The 14,574-nt window shown below is 43.0% G+C and overlaps 1 protein-coding gene across 8 annotated transcripts in view; it reads left to right on the top strand.

The window, feature by feature from the left end:
• The window catches only part of FAM193A (family with sequence similarity 193 member A), a 119,293-nt gene that overhangs the window by 59,293 nt on the left and 45,426 nt on the right, over positions 1-14,574 (top strand). For all 8 annotated transcript variants that reach the window (XR_009758207.1, XM_061587246.1, XM_061587236.1 and 5 more), the window contains 2 exons: positions 1,913-2,099; positions 3,163-3,282. Coding sequence is in view for 7 of the 8 variants with exons in the window: in XM_061587246.1 (XP_061443230.1) it covers positions 1,913-2,099; positions 3,163-3,282 (307 nt within the window). In the remaining variant the exon portion in view is untranslated. The remainder of the gene's footprint in view (positions 1-1,912; positions 2,100-3,162; positions 3,283-14,574) is intronic.

Below are 14,574 nucleotides of genomic sequence, written 5' to 3'. Positions count from 1 at the left end.
AGACATGCCCACCACACCCTCTGTTAATCGCAGTGCCACACGTGAGCAGTGTGATCAAGTAAACAAATGTACAAACAAAACCAGCACACCCCATGCCCCACATTGCCACCCCACAAGCACACCAAACACACAGGCTGCCACCACCTGCACACCTCCAAAGAAAGTGCAGCACGCACTATGACGTGGTAAATGACATTTTTTTGAAAGTACCCTATGACACAACTGAAGGCACAGCAGAGGCAGCAAGCAAGAAGGAAACACACGTGCATCCTGCTCCAAAAACCCCAGAACAAGCCATTAGAGGCAGCAAGGATGACCTGGCCATGGGTAGCAGGAACCTCCTCCTCTGCAACAACAGCAACAGTGTAAGCACCTGCTGCTCTCCCCTGATTTGGATGCTGTAGCTAGTTTGCTCCCCCTCCGCCTGGATCAGGTTGCAGATGAGAGAGGCATCTCCTGAATCTCTGCAGCCACTACAGTCATGCCTTGGTGATCTGGAGGACACTCTGGTGGATGACGTCTGACTGGCCGTGGGTAGCAATGATGCTCTCATACACTGCACCCCAGAGACCCCACAAGGACGTTGACATCTTCCCCAGCTGCACTGCTACTGCCCCTGCCCCATTAGCATTACCATTACATGTTTGTGGCAGTGGCTACCTCTTGCCATAGATGCCTAACTTCACAGTACCCATTCTCCACCTAGGCCAATAATGCTGCCTGTGTCAAGGGAGGAGTGAGCAGGGCAGAGCACATGGGCGGATCAGCTCTCCCTTCTCCAAATTGTGCTCATCCTCTTTGTCAACTTCGTCTCTACCCCCACCATCACCACTGCTTTTCCTGAGTAAAGATGGCTAGAAATCAGAGAAGTTCAATGGGGTGGAGGGAAGGAAGGAAGCTCTGCCTCTTCTGAGGAAAAAGGGCTGAAGGAAATTGGAAAGTGAGATAAGTGGTGGTGGTTAGCAGCAAACAAACTGGAAATAGAAAGGAAGGGAATAAGAGAGCAAAACTTACAGGAGGAAGAAGAGAATGTAAAAAGACCGGGGGTGGGGGGAGGATAAAAGAGACTGGCAGTTTGAGTGAGTGGGGATAAGGTACAAGTTAAGTGTGAAAGTAGAAGGGGAAGAAACATTACAGGAGATGAGTAAAAATGAGAGACTTGTGAGGATGGAAAGGAAAAAATAGAGCAAGCCTCCATTTAGAGCCTCTGGATCAGCAATTTGTGCCTCAAATCACAATACCTCAAATCACAAGTCACAATACCTCCAGAGCAAATATCTGTACTTAGCTTGAGGAAAGCTGAGTGATGGAACTCCTTGCCACAGGGAAAGTGCTGTGGCAAAGAATTTAGCCATTTCCAAAGATTAATTCAATATCGGCAGAAAATTATGCCATTAATTATCAGCTGATTAAGACAAACTGTGCCTCTGTCGCCATTTTGTGACTGGCTGTGCCCTTGCACCACCATTTTGTGACTTGCAGGCCTCAATAATTTCCAGCTGTCCCAAGTGAGCCTTAGTGTTGGAAGGTTTGGAAACCCCTGTTTTAGATCTATAGCCACACATGGGCTGCAGTTGTGGCCCTACTGCTCTACTGATGGTACAATGGCTGTGTGGAAATGACATGATAAATTGTGGTTCATTGTAATGGGAAAGAGCTTAGGTGGTGAAACAAGCTGTAGTTAGGAAGTAAAAGCTTCCAAACTCATTGCAGCCATGCTGGAGCAGATGAAGGAAAGCACGTGGACCCAAGGATTGCCTGGCTCATTCTAGTCATGATAAACTGTAGTTTATCATCCGAATACACCCATTGATTAGGGGTATTTACATAACACAGCTTATTGCAGCATTTTTTCTTTTTATGTGCCTAATAATTTTGATGGATGTAAACAAGCAAAATACTCTTGTTGTAGGCCCTGGTTCAGAATCATGCAAATAATCAGCAAGTTCTCAGTACATCATTCCAAGATAATATGTACCCAAATGATTTTGGGAGTACTGCAGACTGGAAGAGTTCTAAATTTCTAAGTATTTGGGAATCTGAAGTCATGAATGAGAAAAACTGGACTGTCTCCACCTTTTTGCAAGATGAACTTCCTGGTGAGAGTATAATTCTTTACTAAGAAAAGTGGCATTTGTTTCTGGATGTTCTAGTAAACTGAACTGGATTTACTCTTTATTCCACATTTGGTCTGTGATATTTATAGATATGCTGGGGTTGTCAGAACTGTGAAGTTGCATAGATATAATATAGGCTTTGCCTTCAGTGGAAATTTTAGTAAAACTAGTGGGATCTGCAAAATGTTTTTAAGTGTAGACTGCTGCTCTTTAGTATTGCAGCCACTGCATTCCCTTCTATTTTCACCTAAAATTCAGTGTATTCCTAGTGTGTTTGTGTTTCCTGAGCCTATGGCCAAAGGGGTTGAAAAAAAAGAAGTCAGCATCAAAGACGAGTCCTTGCTCTGATTTGCTTCTTACCTCATGTGCATTTTTTAACATTTAAATATGAGTCAGTATTGGCTCTTTAATGAGCACAGGGCTTCAACAAAATCCCATCCCTGCTGTCATATTTTTAGATGATTTAGTACTTTATAGATTGTGGTTTATTATTTGTTATAATGAATTTTATTACTTCCTTTGGAAAGTGTAACCTGAAAGGCAGTCCATAAATACTGAAATAAGTTTTGGGCAGTCATTCTGCGTACAAAACTATCAACTTGAAATAGCTTTTGTGATTATTAGGAATGTCGTGAACATTATGATTACATTTGTCGAGATTTAAAAACTTAATAATACCAATTCTAAACGTATTTTTGATCATACATATCTCTGTTACAGCAGATAGTATAAGAAGTTAACTTCAGTACGTTGCATAATCTTATATTAAATAGTATTGGTAATACAGGGTTAATGAAGTTTCTGTGAGACTGAACCTAGGTGTCATTAAAGCAATATTAACAATACTAAACTATTGAACCTAGTTTATGTCTCTCTCTCTCATTTAAAGGAAGTGATACACTAGCATCAGTTCTCTCAGAACTGAAATCTAATGTTTTTCCTGTAACATCTAAAAATGAAGGAATGGTAGTCACTGATAGCAAAAACAGAGAAAATATTTTAAAGAAAAAATATCTGTATCATTGTCAAGATGCTTCTTTTATAGACACTAAAAAAGTAGTTATGGCGACATCTTCGGCAACCTCTTCAGTTTCATGCACTGCTACTACAGTACAGTCAAGCAACAACCAATTTAAAGTTTCATCTAAAAGATCATCATCACTGGGTAATTACTGTTTAATATACTTCTTATCCTGCTCTTTAGCCAACAGAGTTCCCAGAGCAACTTAAAAATGTAAATGTACTGCCTTCAAGTCGATTCCGACTTATGGCGACCCTACGAATAGGGTTTACATGAGGCTGAGAGGCAGTGACTGGCCCAAGGTCACCCAGTGAGCTTCATGGCTGTGTGGGGATTCGAACCCTGGTCTCCCAGGTCATAGTCCAACACCTTAACCATTACACCATTTTAATTCGCAATTACACAGTAAAATCACAGTACGAAATAGTAGACCAGCAAAGCAGATAGAATTCCAGCATTAAAATAAATTAACTTGATTAGCTGTAAAAGTCCTGGGCAAATTATAGTCTTCATCTGGCACTGACTAGAAGACAGGCTCTGCACCAGGCAAACCTTGTTGGGGAGTGAGTTCCAAAGTTGGAGCACCACAGCTGAAAAAAACAAACCTGTTTCAGTAACCACCCGCATTACTTCTGATGGTTGAAACCTGCAGAAGGGCTTCTTGAGGATGATCTTACTGTTTTGGCAGATTTGTGTGGGAGAAGGCCTCTTGCTGGTACAGTGTTTTCAGAACAGAATCATAGTGGTCAACCAGAGACCTATGGGAAGCACACAAGCTTCTGGCCTATGGGAAACACACAAGCAGATTCTGAGTAGAACAGCACTCTTCCAGCTTGTGATTCCTAGCAACTTGTATGCAGAAACCAACTGCATCTGACAGTGGCAACAGAACATAGCCATCATGGTTAATAGCCACTGATAGCCATCCTCTATGAATCTGTCTAATTTAAAACCTTCCAAATTGGTGGTCCTCATTACCTCTTGTGGGAACAAATTTCATGGTTGTAACTATATACTGTGTGAAGAAGTACTTTATTTGGTCTGTATTTAACATTCAGCTTCATTGCATGCCCCAAGTCCTAGAATTATTGAGAATCCACTTTGTCCACACCATGCATAATTTTATACACCTCTGTTATGTCCCCTCTCACTCACCTTTTCTCCAGATTAAAAAGCCCCAAATGTTGTAATCTTTCCTCAAAGGGGAGTTGCTTCAGCCCCTTGTGTTCACAAACCACCCTGGTGGTGCATCTCTGGCTCCAGAGGATCCATATCTGTCTCTACTTGGATGGCCTCCTGGTATGGGCAAGCACCAGATTGTTGACATCCACTCACTCACACATCATCCTTGCAGCTCTGAGGGACCGTGGCTTCTTGGACAACCTGGAAAAGAGCCATTTAACTCCAATGCAAAGTCTTCAGCACCTTGGAGCTATATTGGACATAGCTCATGCAATGAGTTTTCTTTCCCCGGAGCGGATCTTGGCCACCATTGAGACAGCTCACCATCTGATGTCTCAAAGAGCAGCGGGCATGATGTTCCTTGCCAAGGCATTGGGCCTTTCAGCTCTTCCATTCACATTGTTCCTTGGGCCCGCCATCATTCCTGGCCACTCCAGTGGGCTCTTCTGCCTTTTCAGTTGGACACTGCCAATTCCAGGCACAGAAGGATGCAGCTGTTCCCATTCCTGCGGTCCTCTTTTTGCTGGTGGTTGGTGGAGAATCTGCAGAGGGCATCCCCTTCCAAGAACCAAGAGGACTCTGATTACAACCAATTTTGGTATACTAGTACTGTTGTGGTGGGACATTGCAATTCCCTCTTTGTTCAAGGTATTTGGACAGGGGCCAAGCAAGTTCTAAGCATAAACTTACTAGAATTGTGAGCGGTGCATCTGGCCCTCCTTCATTTTGATCAGAAGTTCCATCTGACCAATGTTCTCATCCAGACCAACAACATAAGTATGAAGATGCATTTGAACTGTCAAGGCACTTGATCAAGGGTTCTTCAAGCAGAATCAACTCTCATCTTCAACTGGGCTGAATGTCACCCCTCGCTGAGGACAGTGCGCAAGTTCTACCTCAGGAGTGGAAACTGCATCCCAAAATGTTTCATCAACTGCATTGCTGGTTCAGTCCTTTAGCGGTAGTAGACCTCTTTGCCTTGTCTCAGAATGCACAACTCCTACGGTTCTTCACAAGGTATCATTGAGTGGGCACTGAGGTAGTTGATGCACTCTCAACTCCATGGCCAAAAGGGCTTCTTTACGCCTTCCCTTCCATCCCTCTCCTGGGACTGACCATCCATCAGGAATGCACACAGATGATCCTTCTGGCACCCTGTTAGTGGCATTGTCCGTGGTACTCGAATCTGTTGGCACACTCAATTGGGGATCCATGGTGGATACCTTCAAGGCCAGATTTCCTTCCAGGTCCAATCTGCCAACAACATCCCGAGCAGTTGAGGTCTGACAGCCTGGATGTTGAGTGGCACCATTTGAGACTTTCAGGGTTCTCTAAGGATATATCGCTACCATTTTGGCTTCCAGATGGCCTTCCACTGTTCGCATTTATCAAGGCACATGGTTGGCCTTTGCCAAATGGTGCTCCAAAAAGCAGGTTTGTCTGTTGGATGCCATGGTTAAGCACCTACTTGATTTCCTCCATGCGGGACTTTCGATGGGGCTATGGCCTAACTCTACACAGGCATGCCTAAGCAATTTCTTCCATTTTGTTGGCATGGCCAGATCAGGCTCCCCTTGGAACACAGTTGTGGTCAAGCAGTTCCTGAAAGGGACGTCTCTTCTCTCACCACCTGTGGCTCATCCATTTCCCACTTGGAGTCTTCAGAAGATCCTGCAGGCTTTGCAGTGCCCCCCTTTGAGCCTCTTCAGTCTGTTCCATTATGTCTGCTCTCATTCAAAGTCCTCTTTCTCATGAGAATTACTTCATCCTGCAGAGTGTCAGATCTGGGGGCTTTGCCCATCATCTGTTTGTGTTCCATGAAGACTCTGTGGTGTTACATACTAATCCTGCCTTTCAACCCAAGGTGTCTTCTTTTCATTGCAGTCAGAATATCATATTACCCTCCTTTTGTCCTCAGCCAGCACACCCCCTTGAGAGAACCTGGCATTCTCTGGATGTATGTTGAGCCCTTAAAGTATACATGGCCAATACTCAGGCCATTCATTTGATGGAATCTCCATTTGTCTTCTTTCACCCAAAGACCTTGGGAAGGAAGGTTATCAATACAACGGTGTCATATTGGCTGTGTGCCTACATAACTCTGGCTTATGAGTCTATTTGGATTCTGGTGCCTTGAAATGTTGCAGCCCATTCTACTATGTTGATGGCTGATATGGCTGCCTTTGCAACTAATGCTGCTATTGTGGATATCTGCAAAGCTGCTGTGTGGTCCACACCAAATTCCTTCATTAGATACTATACAGTAGATACATCTGCAGATGCTTCCTTTGGTAGGCATGTCCTACAACAGGTACTGTCCTAGGATAGTCTGGGCTCTGCATACTGGGACTGCTTTGGTACATCTCACCTGATGGCATTCTACCGGGGAAACCAGACTGTTGGGCTCACCTGAAAGGTGGTTTTCCTGGGTATCATGCCATCAGGACGCTCCCTGTTGAGAGGGGCTGCCTGTCTTGTTCCGGATAGAACTTTTTCAATAGTGACTTCCTTCGTCAAGCTACTGCTAAGGCTCTTCTTCCCTTTTAAGGATGTTTGGTTTGGGGAGTCAAGATGTATGTTTTGTCTGTTGCTTTTCCTTGCATTCCTTTTTATCCTGAGAGAGCATGGATCTGGTATACAGTTTGTCTGGAATGGACTTGGATGAATACTGGAAAGAGCGGCTGAAGTCTTGATTCCTGTGCGTTCCTGCCTTTGGACATCAGGCAGCGTTACTACCCACCTGATGGCATGATACCCGGGAAAACCACCATTCAGGTGAGACCAACGGTCCCATTTCCCCCCAGTTCCTTTCCTAATGATTCCCAAGATGGAATTTATCTTTCACAACTACTACATACTGAGTTGACATCTTCATCATGCTACCCACTTAGAACCTCAAAGTCTCATTCCTGGTCAGTCACCACCAGTTCAGACCCCATGAGTGTATATGTGAAAGGATTGTCCCAATGTACATCACTTTACACTTGCTTTCATAGAATTATACTTGCCCATTTTACTGCCCACTTACCCAGTTTGGAGCAATCGTTTCGGAGCTCCTTGCTGCACAACTGTCAAGTCCTGTCCCTTAATGGCATGAATCACTTGTATTGATGTATCCATGTCACATTTGCTGTTACCCAAAGTTTGTGTGGTTTGATAGTGAGCTGTTAAAATGATGGGCAGAACAATCCTGTGCTGATGCTGGTGTGAGAAACTCTGTGGCAGAGCTACCACTACTTCCAAAGCCTGCCCTGCTGGTTCACTGTGACCACACACCTGAATTATACTAAAAATAGCCAAGGGATAACTGTACCACTAGGCTTGGGATCCAGCTTATGCAGAAGGTAAATCTATTCCAACAGTTTCCAGTCACCAGTTCTAACACTGACCCTTCAGTGACCTGCGTTTATTGCCTTATGTCATTGAACATCTGGAAAAGAATAGCAATTAGCTGATTTTGACCATTATAAATATATTTTCTTATTTTTTAAATTTATACTCCACCCACAATTTTCTGAGCCCAGTATACTGTATGTAGATTGGGTCCTCCAACCCACTAGCAAAAGAGGATACAGATTTGCAAAACATTTGCATATGGTTTCCATAATATGCAAATCTTTTTTAGGTCCTCTTTTGCAGGTGGGGTGAAGGGTCCAAAAATAAATAATCTTCCCCACACATAACAAAATGTCTGAATGACAGAATCTGAACAGGTAAAGCTTGTTCCATAATTATATTTCCATACTAGAAAAGACAACATGGCACACACCTGTTAAAGGCACAAGAACCCTGTTGTCCCCACATTTCAACCCTCAACTAAAGCCTATGATTCAATCATTTATCAACTCAACCTAGGAGTAAGCCCCATTAAACACGAAGAAACTTCTGAGTAGGCATGTATACTATAGTATTGTAAAATTAACTATACAGTGAATTCTTAATGAGCTCTTACAAAGCCTCTTTGTAGAGTGTTTACATTTTGCATTTGCCATGGGTGAGGGAGTGGAGGTGGAATTAACTTCTAACTACAGTTAATGACTACCTGGTCTTTAGCTTCTGCATAGCAAGAGACATACCTAAGCTTCTTTGCAAAGTTTTCACATTTGTCTTTTGGGGGAAAAGGGATTATTATGTAGTAGTATTTGCAGAAAACAACTTCTAGGGAGCACCTAATCTCAGACAACCACAGGAAACATGCATCCTGGTTTTTTTGAGAAAAGGAAAGGCCAACCAAGTACAAGGACTAGAAAATGAGACAGAAGCATGAAAAATGCACTAAAAGGGAAGACTGCCTGCAGCATGTACAACTATCTGCCTGTTGGACAGAAGTCGTGGGTGTGCTCTCGGTGCAATGAGCTCCTGGCTCTCTGGGAAGCAAAATTTAGGTTGCTAGGTAGGATGCTGAAAGCCAGGACCTCCAAAGTGGCTTTCTCTGAAATGCTACCGGTTCCACGCGCAGGACCAGCCAGACAGGCCCAGCTTTGCAGTCTCAATGCGTGGATGAGACGATGGTGTCGGGTGGAAGGGTTTAGATTTGTTAGGCACTGGGGAACATTTTGGGACAAGCCGGGCCTGTACAAAAGGGACGGGCACCACTTGAACCAGAATGGAACCAGACTGCTGGCACTTAAACTTAAAAAGGTGGCGGAGCAGCTTTTAAACTGACTGAGGGGGGAAACCCGACAGGAGCTGAGGAAGGTCCGGTTTGGAATAAACCTCCCCCCGGGATAAAGACCAAAGAAATGATGAAATTTTAAAAGGGGTAGGCCTAGAAGTAGGCATTGTGAGAGCAGGGGCACAGGATATAAATTCAGAAGAGCAATATTACCACAGGCCAAACCACAAATGCCAAAGACACTTGAAGAGAGACACTGCTTACAAGTGCCTGTACGCTAATGCTAGGAGCCTCCGAACCAAGATGGGAGAACTGGAGTGCTTGGTCTTAGAGGAGAGCATTGATATAGTGAGCATAACGGAGACCTGGTGGAATGGAGAAAACCAGTGGTATACGGTTATCCCTGGATATAAACTATATCGGAAGGACAGGGAAGGACATATTGGTGGCGAAGTCGCTGTATACGTGAAAGAAGGCATTGAATCCAGCAAGCTCGAAACCCCCAAAGAGGCGGACTCCTCCACAGAATTGTTGTGGGTGGTGATACCATGCCCCAGGAGGGATTTAATACTGAGAACGATCTATGCGGTAGTAATGGGTGACTTCAACTACCCGGACATAGACTGGCCACATATGTGTTCCAGTCACGACAAAGAAGCAAAATTTCTAGATATTCTAAATGACTATGCCCTAGACCAGTTGGTCATAGAGCCGACCAGAGGGACGGCAACCCTGGACTTAATCCTCAGTGGGGACCGGGACCTGGTGCGAGATGTAAGTGTTGTCGAACCGATTGGGAGCAGTGACCATAGTGCTATTAAATTAAACATACATGTAACTGGCCAATTGCCAAGAAAATCCAACACGGTCACATTTGACTTCAGAAGAGGAAACTTCACAAAAATGAGGGGATTGGTAAAAAGAAAGCTGAAAAACAAAGTCCAGAGGGTCACATCACTCGAAAATGCTTGGAAGTTGTTTAAAAACACTATATTAGAAGCTCAACTGGAGTGCATACCGCAGATCAGAAAAGGTACCACCAGGGCCAAGAAGATGCCAGCATGGTTAACGAGCAAAGTCAAGGAAGCTCTTAGAGGCAAAAAGTCTTCCTTCAGAAAATGGAAGTCTTGTCTGAATGAAGAAAATAAAAAGGAACACAAACTCTGGCAAAAGAAATGCAAGAAGACAATAAGGGATGCTAAAAAAGAATTTGAGGAGCACATTGCTAAGAACATAAAAACCAACAACAAAAAATTCTATAAATACATTCAAAGCAGGAGACCATCTAGGGAGGCGATTGGACCCTTGGATGATAAGGGAGTCAAAGGTGTACTAAAGAACGATAAGGAGATTGCAGAGAAGCTAAATGAATTCTTTGCATCTGTCTTCACAGTGGAAGATATAGGGCAGATCCCTGAACCTGAACTAACATTTGCAGGAAGGGATTCTGAGAAACTGAGACAAATAGTGGTAACGAGAGAGGAAGTTCTAGGCTTAATGGACAATATAAAAACTGACAAATCACCGGGCCCAGATGGCATCCACCCGAGAGTTCTCAAAGAACTCAAATGTGACATTGGTGCTCTGCTGACTAAAATATGTAACTTGTCCCTTGGGCCCTCCTCTGTGCCTGAAGACTGGAAAGTGGCAAATGTAACACCAATCTTCAAAAAGGGATCCAGGGGGGATCCCGGAAATTACAGGCCAGTTAGCTTAACTTCTGTCCCTGGAAAACTGGTAGAAAGTATTATTAAAGCTAGATTAACTAAGCACATAGAAGAACAAGCCTTGCTGAAGCAGAGCCAGCATGGCTTCTGCAAGGGAAAGTCCATTCTCAGTAACCTATTAGGATTCTTTGAGAGTGTCAACAAGCATATAGATAGAGGTGATCCAGTGGACATAGTGTACTTAGGCTGTGTATAAGGAATAGGTTAAGAAGCAGAGAGTAGGAATAAATGGACAGTTCTCCCAATGGAGAGCTATAGAAAGTGGAGTCCCTCAAGGGTCAATATTGGGACCTGAACTTTTCAACTTGTTCATTAATGACCTAGAATTAGGAGTGAGCAGTGAAGTGGCCAAGTTTGCTGACGATACTAAAGTGTTCAGGGTTGTTAAAACAAAAAGGGATTGCAAAGAGCTCCAAAAAGACCTTTCCAAACTGAGTGAATGGGCGGAAAAATGGCAAATGCAATTCAATATAAACAAGTGTAAAATTATGCATATTGGAGCAAAAAATCTGAATTTCACATATACGCTCATGGAGTCTGAACTGGCAGTGACCGACCAGGAGAGAGACCTCGGGGTTGTAGTGGACAGCACAATGAAAATGTCGACCCAGTGTGCGGCAGCTGTGAAAAAGACAAATTCCATGCTAGCGATAATTAGGAAAGGTATTGAAAATAAAACAGCCGATATCATAATGCTGTTGTATAAATCTATGGTGCGGCCGCATTTGGAATACTGTGTACAGTTCTGGTCGCCTCATCTCAAAAAGGATATTATGGAGTTGGAAAAGGTTCAGAAGAGGGCAACCAGAATGATCAAGGGGATGGAGCGACTCCCTTACGAGGAAAGGTTGCAGCATTTGGGGCTTTTTAGTTTAGAGAAAAGGCGGGTCAGAGGAGACATGATAGAAGTGTATAAAATTATGCATGGCATTGAGAAAGTGGATAGAGAAAAGTTTTTCTCCCTCATAATACTAGAACTCGTGGACATTCAAAGAAGCTGAATGTTGGAAGATTCAGGACAGACAAAAGGAAGTACTTCTTTACTCAGCGCATAGTTAAACTATGGAATTTGCTCCCACAAGATGCAGTAATGGCCACCAGCTTGGATGGCTTTAAAAGAAGATTAGACAAATTCATGGAGGACAGGGCTATCAATGGCTACTAGCCATGATGGCTGTGCTCTGCCACCCTAGTCAGAGGCAGCATGCTTCTGAAAACCAGTTGCCGGAAGCCTCAGGAGGGGAGAGTGTTCTTGCACTCAGGTCCTGCTTGCGGGCTTCCCCCAGGCACCTGGTTGGCCACTGTGAGAACAGGATGCTGGACTAGATGGGCCACTGGCCTGATCCAGCAGGCTCTTCTTATGTTCTTAACTGCAGGCCTATCGCGCGCACAGCAGCTCTTTAGGACCCGAGATTTCTATTGCCTGGTGTCCAAACACTCATCAATCACAGCTCTGACTTCACTCATTGGCTAAAAATACTGATAGGCAAGAGAAGCCAGGCTGGCTCATCTCACAGAAATTGCTTAGAGAGGTACCTACATATTTTGTTTCATAAGTTTATTTCTAGGGGAGCTAGATACTTACTCTTTTTTTTACATGAAAGCTCAGAGTCTAGAGCCCCTGCTGGTAGTGGGCCCATTACATCAGTACCCCCATACCCACCTCTTGGTGGACCTGACTCCAACTTACCTTTTTTAAAAAACAACTTTCTGTTGTTGTTCTCGGAAAACTGATGGAAAGCATTGTTACAGAGAGAATTACCAAGCATACAGAAGAATAAGTCTTGCCGAAGCAAAACCAGCTTCTGCAAGGGTGAATCCTGTCTCAGTAAATTTTTGAGTGTGTTAACAAGCATGTAGATACAGGTGATTGACTTGACATTGTGTACTTAGGCTTTCAAAAAGCTTTTACCAAAGTACCTTCCCATACATTCCAAGTTAAGTGTAGCAGTCATGGAATAAGAGGAGAGGCGTCTTTTGATCAATAACTGGTTAAGAAACAGAAAGCAGGGAGTAGGGATAAAGTGGATAGTTTTCTCAATGGAGGGGTGTAGGAAGTGGAATCTTCCAATAAACAGTATTGAGATGCTTTTTGGCTTGATCATAAATGATCTACAGTTAAGATAAGCAGTAAGGTAGCCAGGTTTACGGATGATACTAAATTGTTCAAGATTGTTAAAATAAAAAGGGATTGGGATGAGTTCCAAAACCATGTTGAAGAGCAGTAAAATGACAAATGCAATTCAGTGTAAGCAAGTTGAAAGTGATGCACGTTGGGCCAAAAAAATCCTAATTTCACATGTATAAGAATAGGGTCTGAACTGACAGTGACTGAGCAAGAACAAGACCTTTGGGTTGCAGTGATAGCTCAATGAAGATGTCAATCCAGTGTGCAGCAGTTGTGAAAAATGCAAATTCCATGCTAGATACCATTAGAAAAGAGATTTTAAAAATGCACAGCTCATAACGACTAGAAGCCATGCTTTTGGTGCAGTGGACCCAAACCTGTGGAACTCTCTCCCTTGGTGATGTTTGGTTTGTGATGAGTTCATTGTTTGTTTTATGTATGGCTTGTTTTTATGTACACCGCTAGAAATGAAAATTACTGAGAGGTATATAAATATTTTAAATAAAATAAATAATAAAAACCTGCCAATATCATAATTCTGTTACACAAATTGATGATAAGGCGATACTTGGAACACTTTGTACAATTCTGGTTGCCTCATCTCAAAAAGGATATTGTAGAGCTGGAAAAGGTTCAGCAAAGGAATATCTTTCCTATGAGAAAACGTTGCAACATTTGAGGCTTTTTAGTATAGAGACAAGGTAAGAGGGGACATGATAGAGACTTATACAATTATTAATGGTGAGAGAAAAATGGGTTCAGAATTCAGACTATATTAATCTGCTCCAGTGAGCATATGGATAATGACCAAAGAGCCAGAACCACACTAAAAAGAACGTTAACTGACAAATGGTGAAAAATTGTACATACTCATATACAAAATAAACAGTAAATGATACATAGAATTGATACAATAATAAAATTATATGAAAATGAACACATGAATTAATGAAACATTTACAATGAGGCTACTACAAGCACGAAACAGAAGGTGTGTGTGTGTGTGTGTGAGAGAGAGAGAGCAGTTATTTTCCTGGCACTCCCCCTCCTGTCCAGCTAACTTAAAGGTAGTAAGAAAGTTTCACTATGTTACAAAGGCATACTTAAACAATAAAGAAAAGGTTACTTGAGATTTTAAAGTAATAGATAGACTTGGAGGTTTTGTGGAATAATGACTCAAAGTTCCATATGTATCAGACTTTGTGCAGTGAAGTCTCCATTGGACGATTCCTGAGCAAAAATAATCCATGATGATTCGGAAAAATAAAAAATAGACTGAAAAAGGAAAGCCCTAAGAAAAATCTTAACCTCTGTGAGACCTGAAAGCAGGACAAGTCTATTCTTAGGGAACAGACAAGTTTGCCCAAAGAAATCTGCTCACCATCTTCCAAGCCAGCATTTCTTCAGGGAGGGTGTATGCCCCCTTCCTGGGCATTCAGGTTTCTGAGGTACCAGAGAGATGAGTAAGGCAGACTCAGCCGTAGGTTTACTTAAAAGGAGACAGTTTATTGAGTAGCTTTCAACCCACAGGTGTACCCAATACACAATAGGACAGGCTGCCAGGCCCTGCATGGACATGGACCAGACTGAACACTGAACCGGGCAGCCAAGAACCCTTTTATAGGATACATGTTTACAGCACAATAATTACTACAAAGGGTTAAGTAATAGCTTTCCCAACATAGCCCTCCCAGTGATGGGGCTCTTTCCCAGGATCATACAGCATAACAATAGCTGATAAGCAAAGCCTCTAATTGCCTGGCGAGGCATTAACTGCTCCAAGG

This window comes from Rhineura floridana, chromosome 1 (genome assembly GCF_030035675.1).
Source record: "Rhineura floridana isolate rRhiFlo1 chromosome 1, rRhiFlo1.hap2, whole genome shotgun sequence".
Lineage (NCBI taxonomy): Eukaryota > Metazoa > Chordata > Lepidosauria > Squamata > Rhineuridae > Rhineura > Rhineura floridana.
This window is presented reverse-complemented; position numbering and strand designations above follow the sequence as displayed.